The sequence below is a fragment of the Metarhizium brunneum genome, chromosome 2 (assembly GCF_013426205.1).
Source record: "Metarhizium brunneum chromosome 2, complete sequence".
NCBI classification, from domain to species: domain Eukaryota; kingdom Fungi; phylum Ascomycota; class Sordariomycetes; order Hypocreales; family Clavicipitaceae; genus Metarhizium; species Metarhizium brunneum.
Genome location: NC_089423.1, coordinates 2,023,886 through 2,047,290, shown reverse-complemented (window position 1 = coordinate 2,047,290; position 23,405 = coordinate 2,023,886). Strand labels below are relative to the sequence as shown.

The 23,405-nt window shown below is 52.2% G+C and overlaps 5 protein-coding genes across 5 annotated transcripts; 4 read left to right on the top strand and 1 right to left on the bottom strand.

The window, feature by feature from the left end:
• Nucleotides 1–1,212: 1,212 nt before the first annotated feature.
• On the top strand, nt 1,213–3,939 carry G6M90_00g035700 (uncharacterized protein; the record flags this gene model as incomplete). Its single annotated transcript, XM_014691479.1, has 2 exons — nt 1,213–2,247; nt 2,302–3,939. The coding sequence occupies 2 exons, from the start codon at nt 1,213–1,215 to the stop codon at nt 3,937–3,939; spliced, it is 2,673 nt and encodes an 890-aa protein (XP_014546965.1).
• A 945-nt stretch (nt 3,940–4,884) lies between these two features.
• Nucleotides 4,885–5,961, top strand: G6M90_00g035690 (uncharacterized protein; the record flags this gene model as incomplete). Its single annotated transcript, XM_014691478.1, has 2 exons — nt 4,885–5,032; nt 5,093–5,961. The coding sequence occupies 2 exons, from the start codon at nt 4,885–4,887 to the stop codon at nt 5,959–5,961; spliced, it is 1,017 nt and encodes a 338-aa protein (XP_014546964.1).
• Nucleotides 5,962–6,167: 206 nt separating this feature from the next.
• Nucleotides 6,168–7,865, bottom strand: GRA3_0 (Grayanic acid biosynthesis cluster O-methyltransferase; the record flags this gene model as incomplete). The annotated part of the gene is made up of 4 exons (XM_014691477.1): nt 6,168–6,713; nt 6,820–6,999; nt 7,154–7,504; nt 7,578–7,865. The coding sequence occupies 4 exons, from the start codon at nt 7,863–7,865 to the stop codon at nt 6,168–6,170; spliced, it is 1,365 nt and encodes a 454-aa protein (XP_014546963.1).
• Nucleotides 7,866–16,294: 8,429 nt separating this feature from the next.
• On the top strand, nt 16,295–19,743 carry CDC4 (Cell division control protein 4; the record flags this gene model as incomplete). Its single annotated transcript, XM_014691476.1, has 3 exons — nt 16,295–16,684; nt 16,806–19,574; nt 19,636–19,743. 3 exons carry the CDS (start codon nt 16,295–16,297, stop codon nt 19,741–19,743), a joined length of 3,267 nt encoding a protein of 1,088 aa, XP_014546962.1.
• Nucleotides 19,744–20,639: 896 nt separating this feature from the next.
• On the top strand, nt 20,640–22,844 carry G6M90_00g035660 (uncharacterized protein; the record flags this gene model as incomplete). The annotated part of the gene is made up of 1 exon (XM_014691475.2): nt 20,640–22,844. The coding sequence occupies one exon, from the start codon at nt 20,640–20,642 to the stop codon at nt 22,842–22,844; it is 2,205 nt and encodes a 734-aa protein (XP_014546961.2).
• Between the last annotated feature and the right edge of the window lie 561 nt (nt 22,845–23,405).

Here is a 23,405-nt window from a genome sequence, read left to right as displayed (position 1 = left end):
CTGTAGCATGTCAATGGTCAAGACGTACTCTGTGAGCAACGAACCTGCGAGGAAATTGTTCAGAAAACACGGGAACGCAGTGAGGCAGGGAGGAAAGCACATTGGGCAGCGTTTGCTTCCGTTTTGTGTAGTGTTTGCATTAACTTACATCACTTCTGTAGCCATTGATAGAACATGAGCATGTAAAGTCCCTGACTAAGCAGACGCTGAGGCGGAACGACAAGGATAAGGGCATCAAGTCAAACCCAGCGCGTTTTCAGCCACTGGCATTTCACTGACCACAAAGATCAGAGCAGAATCATAGACATTCTGACCCGCAAAGACCATGACCTGGCCCGAGATGTGTGCTTCAGTCATGTACATAAAGACAGACTGCCGAATCTCCCGTTCCCAAGGAAATGGTAGACCTTAAATTTTCTTTGATCCGAAATCTTCATTGGAAATCATCAAGAGACGGCGAGATGACGGCCGCCAAAACGACACCCGAATCCGAGCCAGCCTGGGCGTCAGGTGGAGGCTGTCGCGGTTGTGACAGAATTCGATTTGAAGAAGCAAGAGGCCGAGAACAGCAGACGGTTGTAGCTGTGGATGGGAAACATTTGCCTGGCAATGTGTTCGGTGAGTCTATTCAGAAGTTCTCCATGTCAGGTTCCAGTATCACCGGAGAAAGGAGCGGTGTGGTTTAGAGTCGCAAGCAACTGGGGCCATTGACATGTCTGGTGCATGTCGAAATCGAGGTTCAGGCGTGGACTCGCCCGCCCCGCCCCCTGTAAGAGTCAGTGGGCGGCTCCTTCCTCAGGCTGCGGCTAAGTTCAACCGGTGCCGGATAGCGGAGACAGGGGTCAAGAGCTGTCAAAAAGATGGACATCTGGCAGGAGCTCCCTGCCCCGCCGACTTCGCACCCTGTGGGGTGGGCCAATGCCACGCCATTGAATTGACGCCATCGCAACTTGGAAGAGTCACTGATTGACTTCACATACCCTTCATTTCCCTTCCCTCACCTTTTAGTCGTGGTCTCTCTTCAACCAACTTCCTCAGACAGCCCGTCGCATAGGAACTTGAACACTGTCTGCCCTGTATCTTACTCATTTATTTTAACTGGGCTCGGGGGGAAGCTGTCGCCGGACAGAAGCTTTGTGATGCGATCAAAGCCCCGACCACCTCCGTCACGACCAAGCTAACCAAAGAGCTGTGCCACGGCATCTAGCAACCATGGCCTCTAATGGGACACAGGAATCTCTCTCGTCCTCAGTTGCGAACGCTCTGGAGACACCCGAAGCCACGAAAGCGACCCCCAAGCTTATGCATAGTCTCGAACATAACAGCACAGTCCTCGCCGTCGCCGTCAGCGCGAAGCACGACTCCATATACGCAGGCACTCAAGATGGTGAAATTGTTGTATGGTCTCTGGACACGTTCCATCAGCTTCGCCAAGTCCAAGCGCATAAGAGATGTATTCTGTCGCTGTTTCTTTCTCCCGATTCGTCGCTCCTTTTCTCCAGCGCTGGTGATGCCGTCATAAACGTCTGGTGTCCCAAGACCCTGCGTCGTCTTTACGAGATCTACGGCTTCCACGATGTTGGCGATATTTTCTGCACTGCTTACAGCGCACAGCACGACACACTGTATATTGGAGCCCAGAATACGACCATACAATGGGTGCGACTTGGTGATGATTCTAAAAGTGCATCCCCGGACTCACAAAATCATCCGGATCGAAGAAGTCATCGATTCTTCGACTCAAAGGCTGTTGGAGGTGGGGCTACACCGAGAAGAAGCGAAGATCGATGGGCTCTCATACCCCGAGCGCAGTCTGTTCTCGAGATTGACAGCGGATGCATTCGTCACTTTGCGCACAATGGCTACGTATACTGCATGCTGATGGCACAGGGCCCAACAGTTGAAGTGGATGCAGATGATGATGTTCTTATTTCGGGCGGTGGCGATGGTACCATCAAGCTCTGGAGCTTGACTGGGTCAAGTAGAAACGGCCGTGGTCATGCTGACGGCGATGACGGCGGCATCGAGGAAATTATGACGTTAGGCGCTGATGATGCGGAGTCAGTTCTATCAATTGCCCTTGATGGCTCATTCCTATATGCTGGAAAGCTCGATGGCATAGTAGAGCTATGGGATTTAGACACAACTCAGAGGCTAAGGGTGATTAAAGCCCCTGGAGGAGACGTCATGTCACTGCAAATGGGATGGGGGTGCCTCTGGGCTGGTTCAACCAATGGATGGGCTAGTGTAAGTGGCATCATTTATCTCGGGGCTAAGGTAGTGTTTCTAACAGCGGCACAGAAATACAGCACAGCGCATTACTGTGCTCATGGCCATGTATCATCCGGACATGTCAGTCAAAAGTACCAGTGTCTTGGAAAGTGGAAAGCGCACCAGGGCAAGATCCTAGCTTCTGCAATTACCACGCATAAGTCGGAGCCGTATTACATTACCGGCGCGAATGACAACGACATTGCAATATGGTCCGTCAAGGACTTGACGTCTTTGAAACCGAATCTTACAGAGAAGAGCAACGACCTGCTCCTATCGACACTGAGTGATTTCGTCTCTTACAAAACTGTGTCATCTCGATCTGAATACGCCGAGGATTGTCGCCGAGGCGCTACTTTTCTAGGGTCACTCTTCAAACGCCTAGGTGGCCACGTCGAAATGCTCAGCACCGAAAAGGCCCACAACCCGGTTGTTTATGCCAAGTTCTCGGGAAAGAAGGAGGCCTTGGAACAGCGAAAACGCATACTGTTCTACGGGCATTACGATGTGGTGCCAGCCGATGGTAGGAAAGGCAAGTGGACCACGAACCCATTCACCGCCACCGGGACCAACGGCTTCCTTTACGGCCGTGGAGTGAGTGACAACAAAGGGCCCATTATTGCGGCATTGTATGCAGTGACAGATCTTATGCAGGCACAGCGGCTAGAAAACGATGTCATCTTTCTGATTGAAGGCGAAGAGGAATTTGGTTCTCGAGGTTTCGAAGAAGCTGTACAACGGAATAAGGAGCTTATTGGTCATGTGGACTATATCCTGCTGGCCAATAGCTATTGGCTCAACGATGAAGTCCCATGCTTGACGTATGGGCTTCGTGGTGTGCTTCATGCCACCATTTGCGTTGACTCTCCTCGGCCTGACATTCATTCTGGAGTGGATGGATCTCATCTATCCGATGAACCGCTGACGGATCTAACTTGTATTCTATCCAAACTGAAAGGTCCTGGAAATAGAATTCAAATTCCAGGATTCTACGATGGCATTCCACCTATTACACCTGAAGAGGAAGCGCGATATGACGACATTGCCTCCATCATGGTACGCCATCAATCGCAGGCTGTGTCTGAAGAAAAGCTCAAACAGTCGCTCATGGCAAGATGGCGGGAGCCCAACCTCACCATCCACCGATATAAAGTATCTGGGCCTGATGGAAGTCTCGTGAGTAGCCATGCTAGCTCGCACATCAGCCTACGATTGGTGCCTGGACAAGAAGTTGAAGACGTTTCCAAGGCGATGTCCTGGTTCCTGCGTCGCGAGTTTGGGCTCCTCGAGTCTCAGAACCGACTCAGCATTAATATTGATAACAAGGCCGAACCATGGCTGGGAGACCCTACCAACGAGATATTCCGCACGCTGGGACAAGCCATCATTGAAGCATGGCCAGATTGCTTTGACCGGAGCGATTCTCCCAGTGGAAATGTGCAGGCCTCCTCGGTAGCGAAGTCATCAAAGCCACGGCAGCCACTCTATATTCGCGAAGGTGGTTCTATCCCGGCCATTCGATTCTTGGAAAAGGAATTCGGCGCACCCGCAGCACATTTACCCTGCGGCCGTGCTAGTGACTCCGCTCACTTAGACAATGAGCGCATAAGCGTGGTTAATTTGTTAAAGGCAAGAGAGATTTTTGGCAAGGTCTTTGCACGACTGTAATGCACTGGAAATAAGATATTTTTGCATTTGGTGGAGGGAGAAATGAACCAATACCTCGACGTATTTATTTACCCCCCCCCCCCCTTTTTTTTTCGCCCTCCTCTTTTTTATGTTACAAGGCAGCTATAGACGGGACCAATCGAGTCAAGGTTCAAGTGGGATAGGTCGGCGTTTAGTAGTCAAAATGATTGATTAGCATGAGATCATGCCTGGGTGTTGGCCATGCCCAATCTCCACTGCCGCCCTGCCTCTAGAAGTAAATCGTGATGAAGTCACCGTCCATCATCACCTCTCCCTCTGGCGTCTGGATTCTGGACCCACGGCTTGCCGGATGCGGCGACAGATCTGATGAATGCAACGCTGCATCTTGCATTTGTTTGCGCTCCGAGCAACCCGAAGAGTCGAAGACTAGTAAGAAAATCCACCCTCCTGAAAAGGTTACGTGACCTGCCTTCAAGCATGAGGAGAATGATGAGCCTGATCGGTAGAGCGGGCCAACTTCCCTTTCCGACTGCCTACCGCTGTACTGGAGTTTGTAGCTCATCTTCGACTTCGATTGCCGTTTTGAACGACCAAGACGTAGGAATGGGCTTATTATGATGAATTTCTAATCACGGGACGGTTGCATTTACACGGCCATGGTGCAAGAAATGGGTGCCATGACGATGCGGCTGACAAGGCAGTCAGTCTGGTGCGTGACATCCGAATTGCCCTTCCTGGAAATAGCGCGCGGCGGCGCGGCGCGAAGATAGCCCGGGGACGGAGCCCGTGATCCGGCCCGGAGACGACGGGGGGACCTCGGCTTGTGAAAGCGCTCTAAGCCGGATCTCATCATCTCAACCTCTAATGTATTTCATCTCCGCCCTTTAAACCACCGCGACAGACACGTCCCCCCCAAAGTCCACCTTCAACTCTAGACATTGTTGAGATTGAAAAGACTGCGCCATGTCCAAAAACGCAGCGTGGGGTCCGAGTCAGGCCCAGGATGAGGATGATTTCATCCCGCCGTCGCTCGAACAGCACACCCAAGTCACCAGACTCTCCGACCAGATTTTCTCGGCCGATTTATCAGAGGAGCTGTGCATCGGCTCTGGTGGGTTTCCGTCACAGGCCCCTCCTCGCATCAAGTCAAACTAACGCGGCGGCATCTCAGTCCCCAACGGCGGCTACGTTGGCTCCGTCATTCTCAGAGCAGCCCAGGAATATCTCACCCCCCAGGGCCAGCCGGACACGCTCAAAATCCACATCCAGTACCTCAACCGCACCGCGGCCGGCCAGGCGTACCTCGTGGTCGAAGAAGCCAAGATGGGCCGCAACAGCTCCGTGCTACACATCTCCCTGCACCAGCACGGCCTGCTGGAATCGCGTCCCTGGCTGGACCCGGCATCCAGAGCCAAGGGCGAAGTAGTCGCCTACGTCACCAACACGGACCTCGACAAGGAGCAAGGGCTCACCCTGAACACCGCCTGGATCATGCCGTATGAGCCTGCGCCCGCGGACCTGACGCGCATGCGAGAGGGCAGCGATCCCAAATGGAAGCGCCTACATATCCCGCTCATGGGGCGTGTGTCTAGTATCAGGACGCTCGAGTACTACTTCCAGAGAGCCGGCCATGCCACCCCTTCCACGCACGACTATTGGCTGCGCTGCGCAAACGGAGAGCCCTTCACCAACATTTCCCTGGGGTTCGTGGCAGATGCCGCGGCCGCCCTCATCCCCGAGGCGTACCGCCAGCGGGACGGGAGCCAGCCCCCGAAGGAAGGGGAGATTGCCTTTGACCAGGCGTACTGGTACCCGACCGTCACCATGGCCATCGAGGTGAAGAAGAAGCTGCCCGCCGGGGGCGAGGAGTGGTTGCGCATGAGGGCGTCCAGCAAGGCCATCAGCAACGGGAGGTCCGACATGGAGATTATTGTGTTTGACACGAGCGGCGATTTGGTCGCGCTGAGCCATCATGTTTGCATGGCGGTAGACTTTGCAAGGAATATCAAGGAGAGGACAAGGCCGCAGGAGAAGATCTGACGTGTGCGCAGCAGAGGTGCTTGGGGGGAGACACTAAATCCCGCTGATGACAGAACTTGGGGCGCCAGATTTGGCCTGAATAGATGTAGAACTGGCTTCGCGAATTCTTGACCAGACGATCAAAATACAAAATCAACTTTGCAACACCGTATTAGTCGCCCTCCCCTCCCCCCCCGGGCGGGCTCACGAGCTTTGGCCCTTGTCCTCTAGCAAATGCGAGATTCGCCCCCATTCATGCTTGGCCTCTCCTGCCACTGAGCTTCCACAAACCACAGGTTTCCGCTCGACTTCCACGCCCCCTGCCAGACGAACCTGGCGTCGGCCTCCTCGAACAAGACCTTCCAGTCGCTGATTTCCCTCTCCCGACCATTGCAGACAGTCTTCATCAGGACGTCGAGAAGGCGGAACGTCTTCTCCTCGGCCAGCGAGACGGCGCCCGGGGCCGGCAGAACCACGTCGTTGAGAATGACGCGCGAGCCGTGCCTCATGGCGGGGACGAGCGCCCTCAGAGCCCGCACAACGTGTCTATCCGGGAACGCGTGGAAGATGTGCCGGAACAGGTACGCGCCCGCAACGGTGGGCTGCTCGAGGAAGAAATCGTGCGTCGTGAGCTTCACGCGGCCGACCAGATGGGGCGGCACTCTGCCGACGGTTGCGTCGGTCCGCATGCCAGGGAGGTCCTGGACTTCGAAGCTGAGGTTGGGGAAGGATTCGGCGATGGCCATGGATACGTATCCCTCGTTACCGCCCATCTTTTGACGGGCAACGAGGAAAACACAGTCGCGAATTAGCCACGGGCTTGTACAACCTCAACAAATCTTCTGCCGCCGCTGCTGCGGTGGTGGAGGTGGACCTTACATCTACGACAGTGGCGTTGCCCAGCTTTGCCCAGGGGTAGCTGTGGACTGTGTGTGACACGTCGAACCCTTCACGGGAGCCGTGGGCTCGCATGGCGAGATCGTACCTTTTGGCCCGGGTTGTGTCGGTTTGGACGTGGTTGAAGAAGGTGTTGCTATGGCCGTACGAGATATTGATGGCCTATTTTGGGGGAGGGAAGGAGGAAGAATCAAGAAGTTAGTTTCTCCATTCTCTCTCTCTCTCTCTCTCCCTCCTTTGCTATACGTATTGAATGAATCAAGGGGAAAAAGAGGTACCGGATGACGCACAAAAAAAAAAAAAGGAGTACACATACCGTCTCTGTGAGGTCCTGAGAACCAGGCCACTTCTGCATAGCTGCCACTGTGTTGCCAACGGGAAGAAACAGGTCGACCGTGTACAATCCAACCCAGCTAGCTAGGCTTTCGTCCTCCAGCATGACGAGTGAGGTGCGATTATGGGCGACGTGGTCAAGCTCCGGCTCGCAAAAGAGATTGTTGGCCATGGCGAGACGGAGGAGCCTGCGAAGCTCAGAGGCAGGGATTTTGAAGCCCGAGACGCGCTGGACTTCCCTCGTCAGGCTGTCGTATGAGATGCATCCTTGTTGAGGCACTGCCTCTGCAATCTTGAAAGTGTAGATTGCGTGCAGAGGGATATAATTGACAACCTAGTATTTGTTTGGTGTTTCTCCCCTCAGCATTTGTACTCTTTCATGGCGCTCTTCGAGTGTATCCGCTTACATCCAAGGCCATCAGCTTCAGCGCTTCCCGCGGTCCTAGCACCAAGTCTCGAAGTTCCTTGGTCAGGGACAAAATCTGCTGCCTGGCCCTCAATGTCTCATCGTCGGACTCTTTCAGCGGAAAGTCTGCAAGACCATGTGCCTCATACGAGGGTGCACTAAGCCCCTGGGTGTGCAGCCTGTCCGTGAGGATCTGGGTATTCTCCTGAATGCCCCTCGAGATTGTCGTCAGCCTGTCAACCGAAGGCTTGCCTTCCGGTCTACTAAGTGAGTTCCCCATACTCCTCATGAGAAGGTGGTACGTTGGTTGTGGTTCAAGACAGGGGTGCCACGGGGCAGCAAGGGCAGAAGACTGGAATAAATATCGTGTCCAAGGGGGGGGGGATGGGAAACCGATAGTCAACGGTACTTTTTTTATTTGGCGAGATATCCGAAAGATTGTGGCCCCAGAGGAGTAGAAATTAAAGCAAAAAAAGAAGGAGAGTCAAACTCCAGGCCAAGTCCTGTGCAACCTAGGCTCCTTTTATCCTGGCCTGGCCATTACTACTATTCACAGGGTTGACCCCGAAAAGCCATGTTCTGTTCAACCCACGGGGCCACATGATGCCCTGTTGTGTGTGTGTGTGTGTGAATAAGAACAAGAACCAAGTTAACCAACGGGGTTCCAGTCTGTCGGGTTCACTCTTGTAGCCACGGAGGTGACGCAGCGTTTCTTTTTCTTGTTCCTCTCCCAAGACCCATTGGCGTCTGGGATGGAAACCTCACGTCCAGGAGACAAGTGGCGCATTCCCCGAGAAACATTGCCAACGACGGGTTGCCGCCGCCGCCGCCGCCGCCAGGCTGGCTTGCCCCAGCAGATCTGGCTGCCATGATGCAGCAAATGCGGAAGTGTAGCACGATCTTGTGTGTCCGTGTCCACATTGTGGACCTTTCCATGTATTTTGCCTTTTGGAGAGTTGACGAGTTGTCAACTGGAAGTAAGGGAGGGGGATCTGGCATGCAATACGCTCGTCATGGTGGCAACCATCGTGGGTTTCCTGCAGCAGCTGAGTCTTTGGGCCGCCATGGTCAGCCAACATGAACATGGTCTGTGCCTGCCATTCACATGGTCTCTTCTCTCTTTATTCACTCACCTGTGGCGAGGACAGTGTCAAAGCGCCTGAAGCGGATTTGTTGTCATATTATGTAACTCAAAGGCGTGCAAGTTGACAACCGACAACAGCGGTGACCCGTCACACCACCGCCCGATTCTGCAATGCAGGTGGCTTTCGGCGATGACAATACCCAGGCATTTGGGAACAAACAACTGCCTTCCATATGCAACCGCCATTGGTAGCTGAAAGTGTCATCTTGTGGGGTAACATGACAGCTCAGGTGTAACAACTAGTAATAACAACATTTCATGTTGAGCCATCGTGACGCCCGGAGGCGTCGACTTCAGTCGCCCAGGGCCAACTCACACCGCATTGTCTAGCCGCACGAGCCGTGGGAAAACCTGCCTCAGTATTAGTCCCGACCGAAATTGTTTTGATACATTCTAGAATCGTGTGCGTGAATAAAGTGCCAGAGCGTTTCGCAACCTGGCCTTGTATTGTATCCACCGCTGCTGTGAGACCCTACCTTGACCATATGAAGCCCCGTGCATAGGAAAAAGACCCCAACATGCCCATGTATTGCCATATCAATGGGAAAATCCTCCTCTTCTCCTGCCAAGCATGCGGGCGTCATTTATGGAATCGGAGAGGTGACCAAGAAATCCCTGAGTGAGTATACAACTACCCGCTTTCATGCAAGAGTAGAGTACACTATGAGTTGTTCCGTGAAAATGTGAATTACGGAATATCCAGGAAACTTGAACTCTTGGCATTTGCTGAGTTGTTCCGTTCTTTAAAGTCGTTAGCAGAGCAACAGAGAATGTCTTGACCGACGGGGTAGCAACTGACAGAAGCCGGCAAAATGCAAACGAGCCCGCCTTGTACCCCCGGTCCTCCTTCTGAGCTGAGTGACATTCATGAACGGTAAAAGTTGAAAAATAATTCGAGTCATTTGGTTCAGTAGCATCGTAAGTTTCGGGATGATTAACGTTGTGGTATTCTTTGCCAGACATGGACTCCTCATTGGGAATAAGGGTATCGCGCAATACGTACTGACAACTCGCGATGCCGATAATCCATGCTTAGCCGCCAAGGCGACTTCTCAATCCGGACATAGTGTGCGGGAAGTTGCTGGAGTCGTGACTTGATATGACTCTAGTTCGAGGAACAAGGTCGCCGATATCGATGTCCAACAAGTCAATGGTTGACACCAAGGTTACTGAGTATAATTTCTACAGTTACTAGGTGGGAGTTGATCCAAGACAATAACTGACCATTAAAAAGCTTTCGCATCAGGGAACACAGTCATGCCATCGCGGATATGCATTGATTACTTGCAAATGCCGTCTCTTTGCGATCTGCGTCCCTGATAAGATGGCTGAGAAATGACCCTATTTGCTTCTTACGATGAGGGGTTATTGCTTCTGATACAATCGCTAAGTGTCATTTCCAAACTCCATCTTTGTGAGGCCAACATCGAAAATCACTTCCCTTAAGTCAATAGGGCCGCCCTGGGTATATTAGCTGTTAGTAAAAACTTTCCCCTCCTTGCCCAACACGATACTAAGCCTTGTGTCCTGGCCAAAGGTCTTTGCGACAGTCATAACTGGGCTACATAATCTTGAATGAATCCCCAAGACTGTACTTTGGCCTGTCTATACAGCCGGCACATTTCAGCGTCGATTCCATCACGCTATTTGCACAATTTGCGGCGCGCGTTGACGCCATAGTCTTCACTTGGCTCCTGATTTATAAAAGAGTCCAGTCTCGGTTTCTATTGATAGCAGGGCAGTACTACTATAAGGCACAGGAAGGACGGTTGGTTGTTGGTTTCCCGTAAAGTAATATCATCTACTAGTGACGATGCTTACGGTCCTTCGTTTGCTGCCAAATGTCAGTGCACGTCCTCCAACCAGGACTGGAACAACAGCCGTACAAGGAGCACGCCTCCGTGCAACGCCTGTGTTCTTTGTTTGCTTACAGGGTCTCGGTCTGCCTTGCTAAATAGCCTCTATGAATATAAATAGAGCCCACGATTGCGTTGATCGGCTGGCTGCAAATCCCTGGGCCAGGTTTAAGCTTCAGGCTTTAGGCAGTTTCATTAGATTGAATGATTCCCGTAGCTGAACCCAATGAACCTATCCGTCCCCGACTGCATGAGAAGCCCTGTGTAGATTGGAATGATTCCAAATGGGAACGGCAGCAGCGAGTATGTCGGGTTACACAATCGAGTGCCCGCCAAAGATGGGAATGGATTTAGGTGCAGACGGTAGCCAGAAGATGACGACCGCTTGATAGCTGGCGTCGACACTTGTCAACGAAGAGATTGGCGCAGTCAAACTTCATCGAGAGGAACCTCCTCTAATTGACAGGGACGACAAGGTAAGTAGGGTGGTGGTTGGGCATGGAGGCACCATCTTGGACTCGGCGCGCAGTTGGGCCTCATGAGACCGAAATGTCTCTAGTCTTTTTCTGATCATGAGCAAGCCAGCCCCCAGTGTCCACACATTAATAAATTGGTTTTCCAACATCATAAATCGCCGCTATTTGATCCATGCAGCAAGAAGTGAACCTGGGTTGACCGAGTTCCCATAAACGCCCGGTCTTTGGACGGGTCTGCGGCTGAATCCCGCCGTCGGCCAAATGAGGCTGTCAGGGGTACGACATGGTTGAAAGTCGAGACTGAGCAAAATCTCGGGCGGGATCCTGTCAAGTTTGCTCTGCAAGAGTCCAAGTGTATGGCAATCAGTTTGTTTTCTGCCAAAGTAGTTCCGCCAGATTTGAGACTCGAAGGTTCATATCGTACCGGATCTTTTCCCCCGAGGTATTAGTCCTTGGCAAGACTCTCATATGGACGAGACTCGATGAAAATTGCGGGCAATCGTACATGATGCGGTCTGGCCGAAGACCGTAGACAGCCATAATCTGCTCAATGAAGGGAACACAGACAAGTGCTTGCAAAAATGTCTGATAACGAGCTGATCGTAGCCGTGGTGGCTATCTCGTGTCAGTCGTAGCTCTTATGGCAACTTTCATGCACGTCCTTCAGCGGTATTATGCCTCCGCCCGAGGCTATACACAGTGCAACGAAAAGGTCATGGGTGAATGGGCCGAGTCAAAATCCAGAAAATTCTCTTGGGAAGAGCTTCGATACGAAGTTCAATTCGAAGAACCCGTCATACTTGTTTAAGCAGCCACCAACGAGAGAGGGCCCGTCCCTGATGCCGAGATTTTCTACTTAAAAGGCACATATCAGAGCCTGGAAGAAACTGGCACCAACTCCGAAGTCGATTTGCGCAAGGAGCATGCAAAAAGGTCACTCAAGGAGACAATGCACACGGCCGACAACGAGCGTGCCCCATGGTTGGTGTTACTTCTTGTCGTGCAAAAGATGAAGCAGACGTCTCGTGAATGGCAGGAGAAACAGTACCGAAATATTGGGCCGCCTAACAGGACCGCTTCAACGTAAAGCCTACCACCAAGCCCACCAACTTTGGAAGAAGCTCATACGTTTACTGTTGCGGTGCAACGGAAACGCAAAAGGTGGGATACCATACCCACCACTGTCATTAAGCCTTATGACACGATGACGATGTGCCACTTGGTTGAGATGATGGCTGGCCTTGGGGTGTCCTGGAAAGAGTTTGATCGAAGGCGAGACCGATACCGAGTTGAGGGAAATGGATTTATAGTTCTCGGCGAAATAATAAGCGAGTTAGGCCTCATATTCATTTTCTCCTTCAGGTGTGTGGAGAAGTGCCTCTTGAAATGAAATCGCGTCATCCCAATCGATGACGTGAAAGAACTTTGCTTTGGGTATGTCGCCGCTTGGAGACTCCGAACAGCGAGCTACATAGCTTGGGAACGTTGCAAATGGCGAGCAGAAGCGAAATTGTTCAGACCTTGGCGGCCATTAGGTGTGTGCCGGCAACGTTGTGCAGTACCTCTTTGATGAAGCAAGCAGAACCTATAATCTGTTCCCATACAGGACTCCATTCTATATCGGGTAATATCGATATCATATAAAATTTCTAATCCTGAACATGGCAGTGTCGTTTGAGATTCTGGGTATGCGGAGTCGGACATTCCACATCCAGGACAGTAGTTTTTTACATACCGAACCCGACCTCTGATCGCTGGGACAAGAGATAATTTTCTCTGGTCAAAAATCATGGAATCGTATCGGGTTCTATCTGAGAAGGAACTGCCCCAAGGAAACCGAAACTCGGCAATATACTGCAAAATTACTCAACATATTACGCAAATCATGGAATATCACGATGGGGTAAACGATCAGAATCGCCTACTGTTTCTGAAAGTCCTGCACGCTGCGATAAATGACTGTGACGAGATTTTAACAGCCAGAGGCAGAGGCGAAACAAAGAGTGCCTGACCACAGCGGCCAGGGCAAGCTTCAGCTAGCTCGCACGAGCTGAGGTTTAGGCCGGCTAGGCAAAACCAACGAAGGGAAAATGTTCGGGACGCAGTCAGATCTCATATCCAAGAAGAGTTGCGGCTGCTTAATGAACCAGACGAGCAGCTCTCCGATGCGCAATCTTTCCTTGCCCCAGACACGGCATTAGTTTCGCCTCAGGTATCGTGATATCATGAGCGAATCACATATCCGCCGTTTGAAGGCGTGGACGCTTGTGGTCCAGATGAGAAGCAATTCATGTTGATAGAGGTGTACTTCGAAGTGATTCGGAAGCACGTCGTGCATTACGCTACGCGACCGGCCGAGCGTCGAGCAAGCTTTGCAGTCGTCCACTGGAATTCTGCATTTCGACGCCGGGGCAGCGTTGGAACCCATTCGAGTGTCGCTGTCCAACCCGATTTTGGCTTAGATGAGCCAGCGATTACTTTTCATGCTAGCGGAGCCTGTGCTAACAGGTTCTCACCATTGAGTCGACAAGCAAATGGTCTTGCCACGGCCCCGGATGGCGGTGGATCCGCTTCGATGATGATGGCCTGGAATCCTGGATGACCGTCACGCCGACACGCCATTAGCCGGTGGATCTGTGTCCCACGATGATGTTTGGTGTACCATGGTGGTTAGGAAAATTCGCCGGTTGATGCTGCTTGACTTAAATGAGCAGAATGTTCAGTTGAGTAAAAATGAGCTACTCGGAAGCCGCATGCCTGCTTATATTGCGTAGGATTGGTTAGCATACCGTGACTTGTTTGTTTGGGAGGACTGTTCAGTCCTATAATGGAGCGAAAATAAACGTACATATCCAATGCTGAGTGGATTGTATGTGCAGGGTGAAAAGATGGGCATTGTTGTCTGTCTCGTCCTGTGATGATGTCTAATCAAACTATCAAAATACCATGGCGAGGGTACTGCCGTGCAACCACAAACGTGGGTTGGCTTCTACACCAAACAAGGGAGCTTGGAAGCCTCCAGTCATGACCCTACCTGATGTTAGGAGCAAAAGTTTGGCACGCAGCAGTTCCAATTATTTCCGAGTGGCATATACCGAGGACACTCGCCGCATTCGCAGAACTACCCCTGACTGGTCCGATATTAAACGCAGCATTTCAAAGGGCACCAGCCTTTGATGTCTGGGGGGAAGACTAAGGTCACGTTGCAACGATAGCAAGTATGCTAGCGGGCTTTTGAGAACGATTACTCGATGAAGGGAACATCCCCTAGTCTAGGTCGCGCTTGACACTGCCTGCACCTGGTTTTCGCACTTTTTGACCTTTTGGTGATGATGTTTTGTCATCTCGAAGTCTGAGGTCGACAAAAAATAAGTAAATACCCGTAAGCGACTACGGACACAGACCAATTGACCAATTTCGGGACATACCACTTACTTGCCGACGAGCAGATCAATAAATTCTTCTGTAGGTCCAGCCACCCCGTGCTTTGCTGATCTGGCTGTATGCAGGCAAACGAACGCATACCAGCACCGGTGTGTATAATGACCCGTAGTCCAAGATGAAGTGTCTCGAGACGTCTAGCAAGCTCGTTGTCATGATAATTTTAGAAACGTACTCGCTTTCCTAGCGCCCCCTTTTCTTTCTTGCCCCTTATTTTCCCACATACTAGTCGGAGAGCTGACTGACCGTTGGTGGTGCGCTGAGGCATACTAGGTAAGCTTACTCCATACAATGGTATGAATTAGCTCAGCTTTACCAGGCGGCATCCTCAGGTGAACGGAGAGCTTTTTAGATCAAAAGTGAAGATTATGTTGTCAGGGAACAACAAACGGCTTCCTGCCGCTGCACTGAGCCGGCCTTGTGGCATCACCGTTGTCAGCCCACAGGCAGCCAAAGACTTTGCTGACTTCCCGATGAGAAACGTGTGGTGAGGCCAGTCAGAGAGTAAAATTAAAAGCATGAGCGGGTAGATGCCAATATGAGAAGCAATAAGTACCATCAATAAATTTGCACAATTTGCAGCGGCGCACACAGCGTTCGTCACTATCACGCCAAGACGGCGGTGGCTGGCAGTGAAAGGGCATGGATTATCTTCTTAGTCTTCGCCTCAATTTAATTGGAGCTTTTGAATCACGGTGGAGCAGCTTGGCTGGGCAGGCGCTACTGCCGCACCTCCCTGGAAAGTTCGTCGCCCTTGCCCACACTCAAGGGATTGGAATTCGGACCACTGGGCTGCCCTGCTCCCCGACGCAGCCCCGAGGCCAAGCGGATGAAAGCAGCACGAGCCATGGACGGCGATAAGATACTCCATGGGGGATCTGGAGCTACCAGACTGACACCAGACTGCTCAAGTGCTCGAAATGTCAAAGAGCAACGAAGGGACTAGACGGCTCTAGGAGCACGCCGGACGTCGCGGAAAGTACTTCGTGTCAAGTTTACGTTGCTTCAGTACCCTGGCCGCCAGGGAACATTATCGTGTGCTCAGCTGGGTTTGTCCGACAGTCTTTACGGAGGGGGGCTTGCATAGAAGTCCCCGACAGAATTTGAAGTGCCTACTCCGGTCAAAATAGGTAGTTGCGATCTGCGACGTCTTGTATAAAGTCAAATTGGCTGGAACATTCATGGCCCTAACTGTGCTGTCTACGAGATTGTCTTTGCAGCAGCCCCCTTCATCTATCTCCCTTTTATTGCTGTGTGCTCAAGCGGCTAAGAACCGGAATAGACTTGACCCGTTGGTCTGAATTGGATTCTTCCTGTGTGCCCGTATGCAGACTCGTTCGGAAGGAACCAATATGCAATACGGAGTAAAGGTGCTGACACCGTCCCACCTTCCTAGGCTGCGTCGGTCAGTGCCGGCCACTCAACCGCTCTTGCCTCCTGAAATCTTTGGCTTTCTCGACCCACGGCTAGTCCGCACAGGCCCTGGCTGTCACCCGCTGGCCACCCACTCTTCCGGCGTCTCCTTTTGCCGGCGAGTGGCTCTCGTTTTTACTTGCTCTCTCCTCATCCAGCGCGAGGCTCACGCGCTTGTCTCCTCATTAAGCCGCTCCTTCAAGGTCGGCAACCTGTGCAATCCTGTGCAATTTTGTAAAGACCATCCTGGAGCGAGCCCTCTTTCACCAGCACAGCTCTTGTTAACTGTTTCGCCAAATCCGCCGTCGGGGTTCGACTGCCCGGCGCCGATCTACCATCCTCTTGGTCCCCCGGCTCCGGAGTCATATCCTGCAGACACCACCACATCATGACGCCTTCGCCCTTGCCTTGCGGCCAGGCCTCAGAGCCGCGGCGGCCGCGGAGCGATCCAAAAGTCTCTGTTAATATTGCGGAAGGCTCGCAGAGCCACGGTCGACGGTTCCAGCTTGAAATGAGCGAGTGTGTTGAGACAAAAACCGTCACTACCACAACCCGCCTTACTCGCAAGTTTCCTCAGGTCTTCGTCCGCGACCCAACCCCGCTTGAAAGCCTCGATACGAAAGAATACCCTTTGGCGATGAAGCCGACGCCGCCAGAACTACTGGATTTCTCCTATTACGTTCCCGAAGACGACCAGTCTGAAGAACAAGACATTCATTGCGACGACGAAAAGGACACTGCCCTAACCGGCTCTAGTCAGCTGGTGGTTACCAAACCTGTAAGTTGTATAAACCTCCCGGCCAACTTGGGCCAATAATCGCTCTAGGACTGGCAGAAGAGAAGGAATCGAATGCGGATCTGTTTATCCCCTCAAACAGGAACTAATCTGGCCGAAGCAGTCCAGGCAACTTGTGACCGGTGCCATTACACCCACGGCCGTGAAAGCCGAACCCAGTCTGCACCAGACTCCTTTACCAAATCGAACCAGCCGCCAGGCATCACGCTCCCCTTCTGAATATTATCCCCGACGAACACGTCAAACTCGATCTAGCGTTCCTGATTCGCCGTCATCCTCAGCTTCTCAGGGCGGTACTGGTTCTGCTGTTACACCTCGAACATCACAGCGCCCTGCCCGATCCTCTACCTCGCACGCCGAGTCAGACAAGTTGAGGCGATCATTAACCCAGCTTTACTCGTTATATGACGCAAGCTGTAGTAGTGGAAACACCGCTGCCGCCGGCATGCCGCCCTCTAGCCGCCGTGATGTTGGCGAAAGAGCTACCCGCGGCGGATCCGGGTTCCTCGCCACCCCCGATACTTCTGAGGTCGCTAATTCAGCGATGGACCGCTCTTTCCAACGGCTCCGTTCATTAAATTCAGAACGACCTCAATCCCTGCAGGATTCATCATCTGCACCTGCTGTTGCCTGTGACGCCGCTAGCCCAGCTGGAAGTGACTCTCATACTGTTTTCAGTAGCAATGTCGCTACCCCCCCAGTCACCGATGCCGACCCTGAGCCTTTTGGAGACGCTGACGACTCACTTCAACATTCACTTCGTACTGCAATTCATCACAGACCTACAATTGATGTTGTTGCTGCTCAAGATGCGAGTCTCCCTAGTCCGAGGTTGTCGCCTACTCTTGCTGCATCCCAGTTGCATTCCGCGGAACCCGATGATGGCGCTCAGTCTAGTTTCCAGACATCAGCGAGTGATACTACCATGCCCTGGGTGGAGGGAACCCAGGCCACAGATGATAGCAAAGCTTTGCAGCTGACGTCAAACTCCCAGTTGACCAAAGACAGGGCTTTAAGACGGCTCCAACTCAACGACGATTTCGGACCTGTTGTCCTCGACACGCAGACATTGCTAGAAGCATTTGACTCCATGAAGACTGAAATGAAGACCTTCATGATGTATCAGTTCCTTCGTAGATGTCCGCGTCCTACTCTGCGGCTGATCGCCGATACCGTGAATCCTACTCTGAAGTGTGACTTTTTAAGGCAGCTTCCCCTGGAGTTGAGCTATCATGTCTTGGCTCATTTGGACCATCGAGATTTATGCAGGGCCGCCCAAGTTTCGCGGCACTGGCGCAATATTGTTGACCGCAATGAAACGGGCTGGAAGGAGCTCTTGGACAGCGACGGCTATTGCATGGCACCTGGTGAACTGCACAAGGCCATTGTCCAAGGTTGGGGTTGGCAGGATCCGGTTGGGCCCTTGGACTATGAACACGACTTAAGCATGCAGGGTCGGCTTACATCGTCTGAATTTGAATTAACTCGAGCTTTCCGAAGCGAAACTGCGCCAAAGTCTAGGAGTTCGAAGCGAAAGCGAGGCCTGAATACTTATTCCGCGTCGGAACGATCGAAACGCAGGGCTGGCACGTCTCAGGAATCCTCTACTACTGCCGTGAGAGACCCGAGAGTGGAGACGGAATTAAAGCAACATAAGTCTGAGGGTCCCCTTTCCGCTGCCAACGCAGCAGCAGCAGCTGTTCCTGACCCCCAGCTCGGCCTGCCTAGTCTTCGCCAACTTCATCTTTTCAAGTCAATCTATCGCCGTCATCACATGATTCGTCGAAGCTGGACAAGTGGAGAAGTCGCACCCGGTCACGTCGCCTTTCCTGCCCATCCTCGACACGTCATCACTTGTTTACAGTTTGATGATGATAAAATAATAACGGGCAGCGACGACACGTTGATTCATATTTACGACACAAAGACGGGCAAATTACGTAAAAAACTCGAGGGTCATGAAGGTGGTGTATGGGCCCTCCAGTATGAGGGAAACATTCTTGTTTCGGGATCGACCGATAGGTCGGTTCGTGTTTGGGATATCGAACGAGGACTATGTCAGCAAGTATTCTATGGCCACACTAGTACTGTGCGATGCTTGCAGATTCTTATGCCCACGGAGACTAGCCGAGATCTAAGTGGACAAGCTGTTATGCAACCCGAGAAGCCGCTGATTATCACTGGATCTCGAGACAGCCAACTCCGAGTCTGGCGTCTCCCAGAGGTTGGCTCTCGCAGGTATATTCAGACGGGGCCGCCGGCGCAGGAGTCCGACTGTCCCTACTTCATTAGGGTGCTCACGGGCCACACACATTCTGTGAGGGCTATTTCGGCCCATGGCGACACCCTTGTCAGTGGCTCTTATGATAGTACCGTGCGTGTCTGGCGTATCAGCACCGGTGAATCGCTGCATGTCCTTCGTGGACATTCTCAGAAGGTGTACTCTGTTGTTCTTGACCACAAGCGAAACCGATGTATTTCAGGTTCTATGGACTCACTTGTCAAGATTTGGGACTTGGCAACTGGTGCTTGTCTCAACACCCTCGAGGGCCACACTCTTCTAGTTGGCCTCTTGGATTTGCGAGATGAGCGTCTCGTGTCTGCCGCGGCAGATTCGACGCTTCGAGTTTGGGACCCTGAGAACGGCAGGTGCAGACACACGTTGATGGCACACACTGGAGCCATCACCTGCTTCCAACATGACGGACAAAAGGTCATTAGCGGCAGTGAGAAGACTGTGAAAATGTGGGACGTCAATACGGGCGAGTGTGTGAAAGATTTGTTAACTGATCTTACTGGCGTTTGGCAAGTCAAATTTGACGAACGGCGCTGTGTGGCAGCTGTGCAGCGCGACCAGTTGACCTATGTAGAGGTAACATCAACCCGGAGAATTTGAACCACAAGTCTGACAAAGATACTGACTTTTGCCACAGATTTTGGACTTTGGTGCTATTCGAGACGGACAATGTCGTGAAGAACTGGGACGGCGAATTTTGTTAAACGAGGTCGAGGTGGGGGATATTCTTGATGGGGGAGTGTGAGACTGATGTGTCTGCTTGCCACCCTTCACACCTGAACATAAGGCGACCGGAAATATACAGCATGACAAGAGTAGCGCTGATGCAGTAGATGATTCACGTTAATTGCATCGAACAAGAAGGTTATGACGAATGATGCGAGGCAAGGGGTTCAGTATTATTCTGTTTATGCGAATATCAGAGTGCATTGTCAACGGCTTGCGGCGGGTCACGATATTGGCGTTAAAAAGGGTTTTGGGGAGAGGGTCATGTTTGTTTACGCCGCGTTTTTATATTTATTGCGTTTTCTTCTAGTAAGGTCTGGTATGCAAAGGCTGGTGTTTCGGGTAATGAATTGACGGGAGCTTTTGCTCCTTGATGAGCGGCAGTAACATCAGTCCATGTGACACGCAAAGATAGACAAAGTGTGACGACGCTTTCACGAAGCGTCATGCCGAGAGTGCGAGAGTGCGAGAGTGCGACGGTGGAACGAATTCCGGTGGTGCCGCGGACTTGGCCTCCAACAGCAGAGCATCAATCAAGTTGGTCGATAATGATATGGGCTGCGTTGGGCTCTGAGGTCTAGTCTGCCTGTGTTACAGCAGTTTTTGCCTGGTAGCACCGTAGAATAGAGCGCCACGAAACGAATTTCCTTTTCTGGCATGCAGGTGGATTGCTAGCCTGCGCATGTGCGGAATCGTGACATGGGAAGAAGAAGGCTGACTTGATGGGGGCTGCAATATTCGGGGCATGGGAGTCAAGTCTCGCTCCGTGGCTCCGGGGTCTATATATTTCAGCTCTTCCTCCGTCGGTTCCCTGCTCATGGGTCGCTGTTACTCGGTTCCTTCTAGTCGAGGACGTCGAGCCCTGGGTTCGTTGACCGTTGTTGGCTGCTGTTGACCTCGCCGAGCTGACATTGCATGCACGACGTTGGCCGAAGTTGGCTGGCAGACGACACAGGCTACTTTGCAGAATTGCTGCGGACTGGTTCACTTGCTCGCCCGGAATCACCGGATTTGGAAAACATGGGGTTCTTGAGCAAAGCTCTTTCCAAGGCCGGGAATGTGGCTCAACAGGCTGCCGCCGATTATCAACATAAGCAGCAGCAGAGGGATTATCCTGCTCAACAGTACGGTCAACAGAATCCGTACCAGCATCTACAGCCTCAGCAGCAGCATCACCAACCATATCCGCCGTATCATCGGCAGCCTGCTCCGGCGCCTGAGCCAGGACCAACTTCATGGCTTCAGGATAGCGGCACGTCAGCAGTACCGTATGTGCCGATTCCTCCTCAACCAGTATTGAGCACATCGAGCCAGCCACCAATTGCAGCTTCATCTTCTAGGCCAGACCAATCCGTAACAGCACAGGGTACCCGTGCGATTGTCGTACAAGCCTCGGTCCATCATGTTTCGGGAACACCAGAGCCACATCCATGTGGTATCACACCCATCGTGGAGTGTTGCAACACAGAGGTGCTGTTCCCACTCGATTGGTTTACTCACTCATCCGCCTCGTCGTTTACAATATGTAGTCGCTGCTATGTCGACTACGTCTACAACTCACCGTTCCGCTGCGAGTTTACAGTGGCGCGCTCTGTCCAAGGTGAATCTCGACGATGCATGTTCGGATCCCGTCGGATGAAGGAGACTCTGTGGCCTCAAACCATCTTATCAGGAAATTTGAGCAACGCGCTAGAATGCATGAAAACAAGACAAGACCTTCCAGCCTGCCCTGAAAGTCAGCTGCAGCAAAAACGCAACCGGTATCTATCCAACGATATCCCCGGCGCCACTATCTGTGAGGCATGCTTCGAGGATAACCTCATCCACACGCCATTTGGTTGCCGATTCAAGCTACAGAAAGCGGACACGATTGCCGAACAGTGGTACTGTGACTTGAGCGTCTGGTTCATCCCGCGCACACTGGAGGATAACGTCGGAACAGGAACGTGGAATAAGTTCTGCGATGATGTGAAGGCTCGTTTACAAATGCCACAATGCCCCAAGCTGACAAACACCATTGTCGACCAACGGGGCTGGTATATTGCAAGCAGGGGACCGCCAGGACTCCAGGTCTGCCATACTTGTTTCTGTGACTACTTCTTTGGCACCCCTGCGGCGGACTTCTTTGCTCCCGGGAAACCGGAGGGACCTAACGGCACTGCCATCTGTGTGATGGGACACTTGAATATCCTATTATCGACCATGAGGGCCTCAATCAAGCAAGACTGGCAGATATTTTGGGAGGCCATGGATCAACTTGGGGCGAATCCCATCTGTTCTGGAACTGGCACAACCAATGCCGTGTGGTTCACAACCAAGAACAATCCTCCTGATTTCGCGGTTTGCGGCGCTTGCGTCGGCTCCATCGCCACAGCATTTGGGGGAGCTCACCACTTCATACCAAAGCCGGGCACCTCGAGAAGCGATACATTTGTCTGCAACTTCAACACTAGAAAGCCGCGGTGGCAGCAATTTCTGGCAAACTTCAACGAGGTGGTTTTGACCGGGAAGCCAGATTCGCTGGAATTAGCTGCCAAAACATGGGCTGGCGTCCCCTTATGCCCACGATATGATCTCAAGAAACCGGGCAAGAGAAAGTGGTGGGGATGGGACGACCTGCAAATCTGTGAAGAGTGCTACATCTCCTTTGCTAAGGGATCCAGATTTGAGGCCAACTTTCCCATGCAAGGACTATTCGTAGAGAAGCCACGCATTTGCGACTTGTACTCCCCTCGGATGCGTGGCCTATACACCGAAGCGTGCCAGAATGATACACTGCCTGCTTTACTGGACTTTGCTCACAAGAGAAGGCTTGTATTCCTCGAGACAATACCGCACTGCGAGGAAATTCTAATGGCGCAGTTTATGAAGGCGCAGCAGGCCAAGATGCTGGGAATCACGGGTTCCTTTTACAAAGCAATGGGCGGAGCACAGGCTGCAATCAACGGACATGATTACAACGTGGGAAATGCCCAGGTCGGCTACGGATGGAAGAATGAGACGGAGTTCACGGGCGCCATGTATGATCACCATATGAGGCAGGTCGCCGGGGAAGTTGGGAACGGAGGGCCAGAGATGATGATCCGGGTTTTGGAACAGCGGTGGAAACAGGTGGAATAGTCGGACTGCTCGGGGCCGTATAGGTGCCCAGATTCGGTTCATATGACCGCCCGTATGAAATGCAATATCTATTCACAGACGTGCTTCTAACCCCGTGGCAAGGGTGCTTGGGCTGGGCGCTGGGCGGATTTTCGGATTTCAAAGCCTGTGTCTTTGCACATACTATACTTGGGCACGTCGTCGAGGCATCATTAGATCATGAGCTCATCTAGGCCTTTGCCATGCAATCCCCGACCGCTGTGCTTGATAAGTCACCAGCAATGGTGTAGTCCGAGGATTGACGGCACGTCCGAGGCAGAGGTGGCTGCATCTCTTGAATCAGCGGCCTACGTGGAGGCAATAAATGGCTGAAAAAGCCCGTACGCTTCGGAGATTAATGATGCATAAGCGTTTCCAATGGGGTTCTATCGTAGCAGCCGAAAAACGGGCACATGTACGGAGGCTACAGATGTGTGCAAACGAAGATTGAAGATGACTGACCCCCTGCGTTGTTGAATGCGGGACGTCCGGTCGGAACACTGCTAGGCTGCTGGGCAGGTACTGAGGTACCTAGTGAACTGT